The sequence below is a fragment of the Drosophila eugracilis genome, unplaced genomic scaffold, assembly GCF_018153835.1.
Source record: "Drosophila eugracilis isolate 14026-0451.02 unplaced genomic scaffold, ASM1815383v1 contig_2154, whole genome shotgun sequence".
NCBI classification, from domain to species: Eukaryota; Metazoa; Arthropoda; class Insecta; order Diptera; family Drosophilidae; genus Drosophila; species Drosophila eugracilis.
The window spans coordinates 8,077,756-8,093,202 of record NW_024573038.1 but is presented as its reverse complement, the minus strand read 5'-3'; the positions used below and the strand labels follow the sequence as shown (position 1 = coordinate 8,093,202).

At 40.4% G+C, this 15,447-nt stretch overlaps 1 protein-coding gene across 1 annotated transcript; it reads right to left on the bottom strand.

Annotated features, from left to right (window-relative positions):
• Positions 1 to 3,387: 3,387 nt before the first annotated feature.
• Positions 3,388 to 4,778, bottom strand: LOC108114021. The gene is made up of 3 exons (XM_017224768.2): positions 4,367 to 4,778; positions 3,553 to 4,307; positions 3,388 to 3,494 (listed from the first exon to the last, which is right to left on the bottom strand). Exons 1-2 carry the CDS (start codon positions 4,684 to 4,686, stop codon positions 4,184 to 4,186), a joined length of 444 nt encoding a protein of 147 aa, XP_017080257.1. The 5' UTR covers positions 4,687 to 4,778; the 3' UTR covers positions 3,388 to 3,494; positions 3,553 to 4,183.
• Positions 4,779 to 15,447: the final 10,669 nt, after the last annotated feature.

Sequence of the window (15,447 nt, the reverse complement as noted above, 5' to 3'; positions counted from 1 at the left end):
TGGGGAAAGGGTGCGTTCCGAGAAGTTTGCCTTTGTCTGGGCTTGGTTTTAGGTTAACTTTAGATAACTGATAATAATTCACTTTTAACTTTTTAAGTAGTATCGCGAAAAGTGTTTTTCAAGACTATAAACTTAATGGCAAAAAAAGTATGTATAAATTCCCTGGCCATCCTTCACCTTACAGAAAGAAACAAAGAACAACCGTAAAAGCAATTATCAGATGTCCTGGATTGACTTAACCACATCCCGATTTCGCTTTGGCAACGCCTTAAATCATTTTAAGCAAACACTTGGGCACCAAATGGCCGCCCATTGTATAAACTGCAGAATGCCGCTTGGCTTATCAAAAGAAAGCTTATTAATAACTCATATACATAATGCAACCAGATCGGGCCAGGGGCGAGATGGAGCCGGCAACACACATAATCACTAAATCAAAACTCCCCGCGACATGAGAAATGTGGAAATTGAAAAACGTTTCAGCACCGAATGCGAGTGGGTTCCAAGAAGAAACCAAAAAGCAGCTTCATTGAGTGGTGCACAAAAATAACTCAGAGGAAGACGAACCCAAAGACCCCGAAGAGATCTCAACTTCGAATCCGAAAGAGTTGAAAAACCAACCCAGAACTCGAAAAAGCCAACTGAAAACGCCCAAAGCGCGATACTCAACACTTCGGACAAGTTCTTGACACCATTGGGGCCAGGCCAGCCGCGGAGCCAAGTTTGGAAAAGGGAAAATATTTTTTATTGGCCATTTCAATTATCTTAATGCACTTTAATATGCCAGTCGAGTTGAAAACTCTTTTTTACCGTTTTACCAAGACGGCCAAGACGAATGCGTGTGAGTGTATGAGTATGTTTGTGATTATCAGCTAATAAGGCATCAATAAATTTTGGTAAGCAGCAGCCGTGGCCCGAAAATGCCAGAGTTGGCTATACGGCTCTTGGCCAGATCGCCTCGAGATGATGCCGCAGATTGAGCCAGCCAGATTGCAATTAATTTGCAATAACTTTTGATAAATGCGCGCCTGCATTTTGAAGGAGGGAAGTGGATTTAACGTCACACGATAACGAGTTGACGCGATTAACTGGTAGATATGTATTCCCCAACTTGGGTCAGAACCACTCCCGTTAGCCCCGAGATATAGACGGGCCACTTAAGTGAAATCGAAGGTTCGCAGTTGCTTTATGGCTTCCCCGAAAAATCCCAAATATCCCCGAAAGCAATATCATTTTATTAACTTGCCATCAAACTTTATGCCGGCCAAGAAAAGTAAAAAAAAAAAAACGACACACAAAAAAATGCCAAACGATCAGTGTAAAAGTTGCATGCGACAAATTTTTTGTTGCCAAGACCCACGGGCTGAGACTGTCCGGGAATGTGGGGAAGTATTTGAAAAATTTCATCAATGAGCGAAAAGTTAATAAAAAATAATTAATTTAAGCGAATTGACCGGCAGAAGGGCGGGGCCGGGAGTTGGGATCGGAATTGGCGCTGCAAGCGCATTTAAATTGAATAAAAGTTGCTGAAAGACGGCAACATTGCAACTGCAACTGCTATTTGCCGCTGCCGTTATGCGCTTAACATCTTGGCATCCAATCAATTAGTTTTTATGCGCTTCCATTGCCAACTGTTGCAGTTGCTTTTGCTGTTGCTGTTGCTGTTGGTCTGGGCCAAGCCTTCTTTCTCTTCGTCAGCCGTGTCAGCAACAAATTGGCGAAGGGACCCGGCGACAACTTGCAACCAACCACTGGCACAACGGCAACTTGCCACAGCAATGGCAATGCCAACTTGCAACAGAAACTGCCACAACCACGATGACAACGGCGCGGACATCTTGCAGCTGCATTAACACTGCCCGGGAAAAAGGAGAGATCATTTTCAACTGGTTATTAACAGATCGATATTGCTTATCTTTCTATATGGTTTTTTATGGGGAAAACTACATTGTATTGAGGGAAATTATGAGTGCCTCCAAGGATTTCCTAAGTGACTGAAAGGACTTTTGGTTAAGTAGAAAAATTCGGATTTCTGTTGCAGTTTAAAGGACATTCTAAGCTTTCAGGCACCATAACTAAGAATCTATATTTAGTATTACATTCCACCAAATTTATCCAATATTCTCTTTAAATATAACCTATAGTTTCTGTGTATTAACCCAAAACCTCAATAAACTGTATTTTATCGGGTTATACGAGTAGGTATCTCTAGCAATTTCGGCCAAGCAAACAGGCAACGCAATCAGGGTAAACACTTTGCTATAATTATTTCAATCGCCATAGCCTCTAGGCCAGTGCAACCAGCAGTTTTTGCATCTGTTCAAATGTGATACTTTCCCAAAAGCCAGAAAAAAAAGAACTAATAGAAAAGAAAGAAATATCAGACGCTGACTTAAGTCTTCGGGCCGGGTGAAATGTTATTCAAATGGCTTTCAAATGCCAACGAAATGTGCGCAGGTTTGCGGTTTCTGCGATTGACAAATCAATTTGGCGATGGCTTTTGGGGCTGGGATTTGCTGTTTTTTACCTCTTTTTTTTTTTAGTTTTTTAATGCCATCGAAAGACGGAACCAACACCTGCTGGCTGATGGCATTTCTTATTCTTTTTCGGCTGACCGAGAAATCCCCGCTAGCCGACACCTTCCAGTCGAGGCAGCCACGTCGATCAAAGCCATTCGAACACTTGGCAAATATATGCGCATTGCTAAGCAGTTGGTTTAAAAAGGGGGGGAGGGGAGGTTGAGCAGGGGGATGAAGGTAAATCGACGACAAGCTGGCGGCAGCTACGTCTGCATAAATGCATGAGGATGCCTCCAGCCGCATCTGCATTTCTGTGGCGGCTTAGCATCCAACTGCCAATGGCTTTTGGCCAAGTCATTGCCGCTTGTTGCTTGTTGTTTGTTGCTGTTGCTGTTGCTGTTGCAGTTGCCATTGTTGCTGTTGTCCAAACACAACTGAAGTGCTAAAAACATTCCAATGTCAGGTATTAGCAATTTAAGTTAACCCGCTCTTACCACTCCGCAGGAATCGCCACTCAAGACTCACTTCTCCGATTCTGTGGCGGCATCTCTTGACGAGCCAAACAAAGTGATCCCGAAGAAAGGAACATTCTCCTTTGATTGCCACAATGTGGCTGTCGATGTGGATGCAACAAATTAGACAGTTTGCTAATCTACTGAAAGCGCTTCAGGCTCATAAATCATAAATGCCAATAGTCATGGAGTTTTTTGCCTCAAAGGTTAACTTTTGTGTGTAATTGTAGGTGGGTTAAAAGGTATTAACTTATCTTTTAAACCTGAAAATAGTTAGTACAAGGCTTTAATATATAGAATAGTTCTTCTTTAACAAGAATCAGAAGCAGTAATAACGAAATTGAAAAGACTTTAAATTATGTTTTTAAATATAATTTAACATTTTAAGTAACTTACATTGAGTTAATGAACGAATAAGTTAATATCTTATTCTTTTGTTCTTAAATTCTGTTACACTTAAAATCTAAAATTACTTAAAAATTATATATGATTACTTCTCTAATTATGTTTATGGCACTCACTTTAATTTCACTGCCAAAAGAAATGTTGCTTGCCGCAAAAACCGAGTTGCATGCATTTGCATTGCCCAGGGGCCGAAAAAAAAGTGTCCAGAAAATGAGGCTCAAAGGGGTTTTTGGTCATGGGGGAAAAAAAGGGCGGCTGGGAGGCGTGGTCGGCTGGGCATAGCAACTTTTGCGCGTTTCTCTCTGGCTGGTTGTTTGTGTTAATTGAGTTGTTTGCAGCTTGTGTTGCTGTTGCGGCTTCATGTTGCTGCTGTTCCTGCTGCTGCTGCTGCTGCTGTTGCTTGTTTCGTTGCACATTCGTTCGTTTGTTGCATTCATTCCGTTAACATTTTTTTTTAAACACACTACCAGTTGTTTTGCTGCTGTGATTTTTGTGTTCCCCTGTTGTTCTATGTCTGCCCAAAGTCCCCCCCTCCTGGTCGGGCCGACTTTTTGCAATTTTACAGCAATTAGTGCTGCTTGTGTAGACTGTCAGTTATTCCTCTGCAGATTTTCAAGTCAAGTGAGTGTTTTGGATTCGTGGCCGTTGTGTTTTTCCGCTTTTCCCCTTTTGATGTTTCGTTTGCCTGAGCCATGTCTCTTAATGTCGCGCACATCAGCCGAAATGAGTCATGGGAGCTGCTGCGCTTTATGATGTTGCTGTGTCTGGTGCTGATGCTGATCTTATTATTGCTGTTCCTCTTCGTGCTGGTGGTGGAGGCAATGCTACTCCTGACACGCTGCCTGTTGGGCAAGTCTGCCGTTTTGAAGATCTTTCAAGTAATATAATATATTAAAATAAATATTTTCAGAAATAAAAAATAAAAATTACTTGTTTTTCTTAGGCCTTGTCTTATCCCACCTGCTGCAAGGACTTGGTTTTCGGGGCTCCCGATATGCCAAATAAATGGGCAAAGGAGTGTCCTCTGGTAGTTTATCCCGCTCTAGTTTTGTGTTTAGAAAACGATCCATGGCCTTTTTCTCGCGAGCCTGATTACTGGCTAAGACCATGTCCCGAAGCTCCTCGTCTAGGGTTCTGTATGGGTTTTGTGGATGGCGAATGGTCTGGGGCAAAGCCCGCAGCCCGTTGCGGTTCCGTTCCGTGGCGGAGGCGGAGGAGGAGGCATTAGGGACCCGATTATTTCTACTCATTTGATAGGAATTTTGCTTAAATTGTATTCAAAACTTCTTTATGCTTATTTATTGTACACAGACTCAGGTCTCTATGAATAGTGAATATGATTTATCCTGAAGTAAGTTTAAACGCTTACTGCCAGTTTAGTAAGGGTCCTAACTTTCAGATTCGAACGGATTTCCCCACATCAAGAGCTCATACTTACTACTACTAGCTCATAATTACTGTTAATATAAAGATAGTATAAAAAATAAGCATTTTAGTTCCTAGAAATATGTCTTTATATTTAATTTCATAATATTTTTCAAGGAAAAACTGGAAGATGGCTTGCTTTAAATCCATTTAAAGATCATTTTCAGATTGCCTCAGTTCATCTAAGATTCCTATAATATAGCTCTTAATAATTTCAAATTTTACAAAAGAGTATTTTAACCTAATTTACCTAAGGCAAAATTGATGAATCCTTTCAGATTTGAAAACGCACTTTCTTCCTTTGAACTTCTTCTATTGGCTTATCCCACCGGCTTGGGGGACTGGGGCAGCGCGGTTCCTTGAAGGCCAAGTAGATGGGCAGCGGAGTGTCCTCCGGCAGTAAATCTCTCTTCAGCGGAGTCTTCAGCAAACGATCCATGTCCTTTTTCTCATTTACGATCCGCATGTGTTCCATAAAAGCTCTATAATACCACATTGGCCTACGATCAGAACCGGTGTTTCTGTAATTTCGGTTATAAGTACTATTATTATTATTATTATCCATTTTTAAGATTTTCTTGGATAATTTTCTAGACTTTCGCACAAATTATAGAAATTTTTGACAACTGGCTGGTTAGAGTTGTTATCTTTAAAAAAAAATTGTTATTCGATAAGAAATCAATTGCAGTTATTCAAAATTTATCGATAAATGTGAGAGTTCCAAAACGAAACTTTATTTTCAAGGTGAATGGCAGCCATAGGCTGGTAACCTAAACTAGTTTTCGGGAACTTCTAAGAGATCTAAAATGGGAATAAAAATAAAACTAAAAACCAAGTAAAGTTTTTAAATATTTGTTTATTTTTTATAAAATTTTTAATATATATCAGACTACAGCTAAGTCATCGTATTAGAATCCAAACGCATGGCACTCGAACACGCCCAAGTAGAAAAATGGGCAGAGATTTGCCACAGACAAAAGCCAAAACAAATATGCAACCTGGACCCAACGGAGACCCCCAGCAATAGCAAAAGCAAAATCCGCTGTTGCAGCCACATAAAAAAAAGCAGAAAAAAAATCGTTTTGTGTCACAAAATATTTGAATGTAAAGTGCGCCTCAGACTGTGGAACTCTAATAGTGTAGACTCGGTCTCGATTGCAGCTTTGGTTTGCTGTCTTTATTCCCGTACCAGTGCTGTGATATTCGAGCTATATCTATACTATAGCTTTGGCCATAGCTGACGTGCGCCTGCGCGGCCACGCCCCCTCCTCCGCTGCACCTCCTCAACGACCACTCAGTTGGGATCACTAATTGGTCACGACAGCAGCGAGCTTTGGTTTTCTTTTTTTTTCCTACGATTTTTCAACTCTTTGCTATGATTCTCTGTTGTTGTTTTTCTTTTCGTTTTTTTTTTTTTTTGATTTTTTGGCTAAACGAAAAGTAAAATCCATTGAATTTGGCAAGAGGCCGTTGCGATTTCGTTTGGCCAGCTCCAGCTCCAGCAGCTCCAAACTGAAACCTTCAATTTTGGTAGCTTTTCCGTCGAGTCTCGCAGACAGCCAAGCAAAACCACCTACCTTTTGGCCAAGTCCCCCCTAGTCCGGGGTATTAAAGTTTAGCGTCGCAATTGATTTTAGTCGTCAGTTTTATGGGCTTTTGATTTTTCTTCATTGTACCAGGTTGATGGTTTCTTCATTTTTTTTTTTTTGTGGTTTTTGTTTTTGGCCAAAACCGATGGCGCAAACGTTAGTAACAATTCGCTTCGTTTTGGCTAAATTTATTCGATGTTTTATTATTGAATATAATTTTAAATGGTTTTTTAATCATTTTTTGATGTTTGCCCAAATGGCCAGCTATTATTCAAGAGGCCCAATCATTAAGTAGAATTTCTGTTTCTCGTTGTGCAACCTGCAATAAATTACCATTAAATTGGGAAAACATGTTGAAATAAATATTTGATGAGCTCACTTTTATTTCTTTCTTTGCAATTAAAATAAAGACGAAAGTTAGCTGGGACATTAGTGTATATCCTTAAGCCTGTTCGGTTAATTATATTTTTTTAATTCAGTCTCGAATTTAACTCCCACACTAACTTCTTGGGATTGTTATTTATGGTCGCTCTTTTAGTGCCGGGAATAGCAACAATAAACATTTCGGCAACCGCCGCAGGAAGGCGACCGACCGACAGCCTCATTCATCAAATGAAAATTTACTTAATGAAATTAATAAATAAATTATGATATAAATCTTGAACAGTCGCCGAATTGCCGTTGCAACGTTGTCTCGGTGTTCAAGCAGCAGCAGCAGCAGCAGCAACATTTTTATTAAAAGCTCTAAATTATTGGCAGTCGCATGCGATGCCGACAAACGAGCCTGGTCAGCTGCTGTTGCTGTTGTCGATGTTGCTATTGGTTGTTGTTGTTGCTCCTTAGCTAACCAGCAACAGCAGGCACACATTAACGAGCAAATGTCAATTTCCAGGCAATCTTTTTGCAATTTCTGGCTTTTTTAGTTAATAATTTTTGGCCATACCGCCGGAGTTGCCGCCGTTGAGGTAATAGCCACAACTTCGTGTCGGCTTTCGTAATGTGCCAGAAGAAATATTTGCGGCTAGTAAAATTAAGTTAATATATCTCTTTTTTTTTTGGGTGCTTTTAATTGGGCGGCGTGGGAATAGGGAAGGGTTATGAATACTCTACCATTATATAATGAATTTTCCTGCTAAGCAATCTATGTTTTTGAACCATTTTAATGACAAATTCAAGGTGATTATTAAAAATGAATATACATAGAATTTTGAAATTTCCTAGAGTATTTCAGCTTCTTTATTGAACTCAGAAATTTTCCTTTCTCATTTATGCTGGGCACTTGATAAATTTCTGAACTCGCCGACAAATATTTTTCTGTTTTCCTGATCAATTTTTTCTATTTTTTTCCGTTGTTTTTCCTTTGCCACGTAAATGTGTCAAATATTGACAATTTATATGAAATCGACATAGGTGCCTTGGCCAAAATAAGGGGAAAAAAATATCCTAACAAAAAACTGATTTTGGCGACTGGCAAGAAATATGAGTTAAATGCGTTTTTTGGGTCGTTGCAATAATTTTTCTATGTCTTTTTTTTTTTCGTTGTTATTGGTATCCCTCTCTCATTGGATTTGCAGTTTTGATTGCTGTTGTTAGTTTGGTGTTGTTTGCAATTGTTGTTCTTGGTGTTGCTGTTGCTGTTGCAGTTGCAGTTGCCATTGGCTGTGGTTGCTGTAAACAGGAGATTGTTATTTGCAACCCGCTGTGCGTACACCGCAAACTGGACAACTTAATTTGGCTAAAGTCGCTTGTTAGTGTTGCTGCGGTCTGGCCAGGCATTGTTGTTGTTGTTGTTGTTGTTGGTGTTGCTGTGGCAGTTGCAGTTGGCGGTGTCGCAGTTTGCGGTCCACGCTCACCACATCATATCACATCCGAGCCCGGAATGCCAATTGAGGCTTCGAGATGAATATGAAGATGAAGCAACAGCAACAGCAACAGCATCTGCGGTTCTTTTCTTTCTTTTCGTTATTGCAGTCGACCAGCGAACCTGGGGACTAGTTTCCCGCATATCGAATGCAGTTGCCATAGTCACAATTAAGAGAAACACGAAATTAGAATGCAAAATCAGGTTCCAATTTTCAGTTCAACTTCCCACATATCGCTGAAAACCAGAGATGGTGAGAACTATAACGGTTATTGATAGCTCACTAATTGATATTTCTAAAAAACCATAGGAGATCGGGTAGTAATCTGTAGAGAAAGAGAGGGAAAAGCAAGTGGCTGCGTTTCGTTAGAAAAAGTAACTCAAGTTATAAAATGTTAGTAGATGATATTAATTCTTAAAAACTTAGATTTCCAAACTATTTGTCAGTCAAAGTTGCTTTCCAAACGATAGTTTGAGCTGCAACTTATTCCATTTTACCATCTCCAATGCAGAGTTGTTATCCTTTGGGCCATATTTCTTAGCGTTTTTATTGTGGCTCTTTAATTGCTCACGTCATTGATTAATTTGTTGACTGGCTCGACTTAATAAACGCCACACGACTGCATGAAAAACAATGCAGCCAGGGAAAACAAATCCCCGGCTGCAGTGCGGCGTTATTTGCTGCAACAGTTGCAACTGCAGCAGCAGCAACATGAAAGTTGTCGCGTCACAAACGCAACAAACGACATTTATCATTTTAACCTTTGGAGTGCATTTGTCTAGACGTCTTCAACGAGGGTTGATGTGTACGAGGTGTGTTCAAAAAGTAAGGTGACTCTTCAAATTTCGCGAATTTCAAATTTTTCGATTATCGATTTTTTTGTTTTGTTATATTGGTACACTCTTCCCTAACATCTGTACCAAGTTTCAATGGAACATCCTCTTTTGTTTGGTTGTGAGAGGCGTAAAGTTACAAGTTGTTTTGCGAGCTCGGCGATTTTTTGCTATCGAAAAATATGGATCAAAGGATTTGGATTTTTTGGCCAAAAACAACACCACAATAATGCCTCAGCCACCATATTCACCGGATTTGGCCCCATGTGACTTTTTCTTGTTCCCAAAACTGAAGATAATCGAAAAATTTGAAAAATTTGAAATTTGAAAAGTCACCTTACTTTTTGAACACACCTCGTATAACTTCTAAAAGGTTTCGATAATCGAAAAATTTGAAATTCGCGAAATTTGAAGAGTCACCTTACTTTTTGAACACACCTCGTATGTTGTTGTTGTTGTTGTTGTTTCTGGCCAACAAAATGCGGAAGAAAAAAAGCAGTTAAGGCACCGCAGGCGCAAAAAGGAATCATAATAATTTGTAATAAATTAACGCCTCGTATATACATACATATGTGTGAGAGTGTGTTGCTGTGTTGCAATGACAAACGCAACAACATCGGCGGCAACACCTAGCATTTGGGCCTATGAAGGATTAAAACACGCCCAGTCTCTGCGACTCCGTCATCTTCATTAAGTCAAGGCGCGTCGTCCTCGAGTGCAAAGTCAACCAGACAGCACATATGGCATATGGCACCTCCCTCTCCTCCTCTGGCTTCTTTTGCAGCTCCACCTCCCCAACTCTTTGTGCCCTCCATTTGGCCATGTTGCCATAACCCTTTTGTCTAATTTCACGCTGTCGTTCCTCATCAAAGACTGACGCGCGTCCCCGGCGAGTAATTCATCATTTCGCGTGACGTACTCCGGAGTCCTGGTCCTCCTTCTCCTCCTCTTTTGATTCCCCGAATCCCCAGATTTCCCATCTTTGAACCAACAGCAACAGCAGCAGGCACATAAATTCTCAAGTGCCAAATGCATTTTTTATATCGCCATTTGCCGACGAGAGCGCCTTGCCTTTGACTTGGCCTTAACTCCTGTTGGCGTGACACAATCGACAAGTTGAAAGCAGGCAGCGCAGTTGCATTGCTTGATGTTGATGTTGCTGTTGCTTTTGTGTTGCTGTTGCTGTTGCTGTTGATGTTGCTGCTGTCCCCATCGTTAGCTGCTAATTATTCAAATTAATTGTTTCGCCCCAAAGACACGCGCACGCGCAACTCAAACGCCAATCAACCGGAGACAGTTGGGAGGAAGAGATGAAAAGCTGGAGGGAAAACTCCGAGTTGACAACTGCAGTATTTGTGGGACTTGAGCAAGACAAATTATTGCAATTGCCGGTTCTTAATGGAAATGGAAGATCATTGAGAATTTTAACTAATTTTACTTAAGGTAAAAACATTAGCAGATGTCTAGAACTTTGAGGAAAGTATATTACTTCTTAAGTTTTTTGAATGACAAAGAAGTATATAGAAGTCTAAAAATTACACTAATACCCCTTCTAGCAAACCCCCAATTAAACCGCTGCCCACCATTTCTAATTGAGTTATTAAAGTTGGCCAGCACTGGCCATGATTGTTTCTAGTCTCACATTGGCAAAAACTCCTTTCGAGTTGCCAACTTTATGTTGTTCTACATGTTTCCGTTGTCAGGCAAACAAATAGAAATGGCAATTCGAATGCAAAGTTTAATTTTGTTTCTGTTTTTTCTTGCCGGGGAGTTCCAATTTAGGTCGCCATGGGCTGGCAGCCTTGTCCATTGCCTGTCACGTCTGGGATTTGCTATGGCTGAGAAAAAGAGGCGTTACTTCAGAGAGGGCGTAAAACTTATGATTCGATTGGGACAGGAAAATAGAAAAGGCCAGCACTGTGAATTTATTTGATTATTGCACGATATCAAAATCAAAAGGGGCAACTTGACCAGTATGTTGAATATTAAAAGCCAATAAATGTTTTTTTATCATAACTTACTCTTTCCACTTAAAAGACACAAGAACCCCAAGAAACCAGTAACAGATTGAGTTGTATTTCACATTCCATCGACCGTCCCTTTCTGATAAAGAAAACACGACAGAAGGACGAATGCAAAACAACTCCATTTATAATTCGCTGTTTCAATTCGTGTTTTATGAACTTGATTGGAAACTAACAAATACTATTTGAAAAGACTGATATGTACCCTGTACAAAACAAATTCAGTTTTAAAGAAACATAAACTAAAAAAATATTTAAAATATTCATTTTACATATCAAAGTTTCTATGTCTTAAATTTTTATATTTGTATAATATTTGTTTTGCGTTGAGCCTTCTCCTTCTTAGACTTCTTCAATGCCAGGGTATCTCCAAGTAAACTGGAACTGGTGGGCACATTTTTCTTCATCCCCGGCCAAGATTAGCATCGATTTCTGGCTACCGTTGTAGCTGCGGCTTATGATTGCCAGGCGGAATCTCTTGCAGATGCTGCTGTTTCTTGTCAAAAGCGGTTATTTTGGTCTTAAATGGTTTGGGAATCGCAGAACCGAAATGAAATCGGCAAGCAAAGCCCTAACCAAAATTGTTGGTCTTGGCCAAAAATGTCCGAAGATTATGACGACTTTTTGAAAGAGCGAATGGAATGGTAGTGAAAAGCGGTAAGAGAAAACCAAAAACAAAAACAAAAACAAAAACGAAGAAAACACAACAGCGAAAACGTTTTTGGGGATAAATGTTAAACGAATGTTTATGCAAATTAGAAGCGATCGCCGCTTCTGTTTGATGTCCTTCGCCCGAAAGAAGAAAGAGTTGTTGTTGCTGCAGAGTTAAGAAGAGGGGGAGGTGGGGAGGGGGATAAAACCCTCGATGACGATGATGAGATCAAAAAGCTTCCCCTTTCCCTGGCAAAAAGCGTTGCCAAAGCGATTTCGCGCAACACTGGTAGCAGTTGGCAGTTGGTAAGAGATTAAAGTCGATACCAAACAAACTGGCCCCAGAGACCCAGGCCAAACGGTAGCTGCAATTTGGCATAACATTTGGGCCAACAGTTTGGCCAACAAAATCAAAAGCGAGTTAAGCTAACAACGGTTAAAGGAAATGCCAGCGATTGGGGAGACATTTGTTTTTGGCTCTGGGACATCGGGGCAAACAAATTGCATTTGGGAACAGACAAAACGGGCCAAGAGAAACGATGACTGATTGAGCGAAATCGGAAACCTTGTAATTACGTTAATTACCCGGCCAGATATTGGTATTGCATTACAATTAACTACCCGTTCATTAGAACGCCATATAGACTTCGCGGAAGTCGCAGCAGCCAATCAGCACTTTCGAGCCCGTTTTATCTGAACCGCCATTATTAGCCAAATTGAACCTTAAAATGTCACAAAGGCATTAAGCGAGCCGTTCGAGAGATCCCACAGAGTGCCGCCTTCGGAAAGTTAACTGCAGCTGAAGAAGATCCCAGAGGTGCACTTAGAGAAAAATTTCAAAAAAATACTTAACAATATATTTATGTTAGAGATATACCAAAAAGAATAAGAAGCTACCGGTCGCACTAACCTATGTAACAAACAGTCACACTAACTTATTATACACTCAAGTATTGTACATGCATACATGCATACACACTGAATATACAGTTAATTGTAAGTCCACCTCTCCCTTACTCTTGTGTAAGGATAGTGCTAGCGAACACTATGTGTGTCCCGTTTTCACGATCAACAAATGTACAAACTAGGCTAGGGTTGAATGAGATAAAGGAATACGAAAACTTCGTCTTTGACAGCGAAACAAGACTTTTTAAATTATATTATTAAATCTTAAAATCATCTTAAACACATTTCCTTACAGTGCATTTTACTAAAGCCACCAAAGCCAGACCGCTCTTAAGGCCAGATAATTTGCGACCATTCCACATTGATGGCATATCGATGATGAGATGATGGCGCTGATACCGCCTCTCGAGAGGATCCCGCTCCCTGGACGCGAGAGTGTGTGCGAGCTGGCATGCAAATATTGTCACAGCGACGGCGACCCCGACAAGAAGCCAAAATGCAATTGGCAACAAGTCGGAGAGCCACGACAGCGGTCCGGCCTGTCCAGATCGTGTAGATAGTTAAGATCGCTTATCGGACTGAATTATGGCAGAGCTAAAAGCCTGCCAAAGTGACTTTTCGCCGGGAACTGCACTCCAGTTTCTCAGTTTCCTTTGGCTTTTGATGTGTGTCGATTGCGTGCTGGCTATAAATGAAATTTGTTATGCATTCAGTTTTGTGTCTCAGCGACCTTGAGTCTCGCTTCACTCCAATCTAATTAGTATAACCAGCTGGTCAAAATGCTCAATCCGACAGTTTCTCGACTTTCAATCGCGCCGCTCCCATCGAGAATGGATGGCGGCTGTAGAGATAGGCCAGAAGAAACTTTCCATTTCGATTTCGATTTCACCTGCTCTACAGTCTGCAGTCTGCAGTCTTTAGAGGCTTTTCGCTCTGATGGCAATTCAATTAAAGCCAGCAAATGTCGAAATGTTATCGAAGTCGACAAACAAACTTTTTCAGCAACTCCGATTCAATTGGCAATTGCAAAATTGAAACTGCAAACTGTTTTCGTTTTTTCTATGCTCAGTACTTGTGATTTGACAAAGGGTATATGGGGCTTATAAGGAAGGTTGAACAGAAATTGATTAATCTTTGGTAAATATATTAAATATTCCCTCTAGTTTTTAATAATTATTTAGATATTTTGTCCTAAGAAAAAAAAACTCTTCTTAATAAGATTACCTAATTATTCTTCGTTTGATAACTAAAAAATATTTTACTAAGTATACTCCAGTCCAAAACCCTAACTATACCAATCTAACTATATATTTTTGCCCCTATCTTTTAGCCTGCCCCATGCCGCGTTAAAATTGAATGTCGTGGCTAAAAGTGAAGTTGGTCTAGGCTCTGACTGCTTTTTATTGTTGGCTGCGGTTTCTTGGTGGCTGGCTCTAATATGACATCTACTAATAACAACGCCGTGGCTCCGAGTCTTTTCGGTTCTCCAGTAAGGGCCAGCCATTCACTTACGGAGTCACCGGGCCCAGCCATTCGGGCCAAGTCGAGTGCATTGGTGAAAAGTCATAAGGCAGAAAAGTAGAAAACCGCAGCGGGCAAACAAAAAACAAACAAACACAACCAAAAAAAAGAAGAAAAAACAGTTTTGTTTTGGTTCAAGTTGTCGTTAATGGCATGGAAAAATGTCAGGCAGAAAAAAGGTTTGCCAAACGAATCATTTTTTGCCCAGTGAGAATGTACATGTATGTGTGTGTGTGGGAGTTATGAGTTATATGTGCCTGTTTGTGTGTGTGTGGGGGGAACCTAAGCGACATTTTGCTAAATGATTCACAGAAAGAACCAATATAATTGAATTGAATTTGCTTGGGTCAATGGAGCGTGAGTGATATGCTCGAGGGGAAATCAATACACACAGGCAAACATAGAAAAAGAAATCTATTCTTATATATGTATGTATGTGTTCCATATTCAATTATAATTAAAATACTTTTTGATTTAGCTGTAGATTTCATTTTAGAAATTCCAGTAGCAGAGAGAAACCCCCAAGGCATGTGAATTTTAATAAACTGAATAAAAACAGAATGCTATCCTTCAGATACTTTTTTCTACTGATATTTAAATCCAAACTAGCAGAGATAAACCTCTTTCAACTTAATTAAGATCACAGATCATCGCCTGATATATTTATCTTTCCCAATGGAATTAAGTTCTGTTACCGATTCCTGTTTCCCATCCGCTGCTCATTATAACTAGCCTAACTAGCGATGACCTCGCATTAATTTTATTATCCCTAAATACATTGCAAGCGTTTCAGGTGTGTGTGTGTCTGAGTTGAGGCCTCTAATGGGACATTAAAGCCAAAGGCCCCCAACTTGAACGCACCAAGGCGACTATAAAAAATCGACAACAACCGCCGAACGACGACGGCAGCCTCTCAAGTCGCCAGTCGAGGGGTAAAAAAAAAACAAGTGCCCATAAAATATAATAAAAGGAAGTGCTTAAAACTTGCACCAACAACTGAAAGGGGAAGGTAGGAAAGAGGAGAAGGGGTTAGTACTGCAAGTACATTGGCTTAGATGAGGCTGGCATCTTGAGGGGGCAGTAGGAAGGGGTGGGGGATTTTCTTAGCCATGGCAGGACAGGACTCCTTTTGCATAGTTGGTGTCTAAATTTATTACCCGCGATCTAACACGATTTCTCGCACTTGTACCTACAATAATC

Bases quoted from the DNA above. Each gene is read 5' to 3' on its own strand.
- LOC108114021 (XM_017224768.2), bottom strand. From the start codon at position 4,686: ATGAGTAGAAATAATCGGGTCCCTAATGCCTCCTCCTCCGCCTCCGCC. The intron at 4,308-4,366 runs GTAATTTTTATT...ATTACTTGAAAG, and splicing joins ACAAGGCCTAAGAAAAACAA to ATCTTCAAAACGGCAGACTT.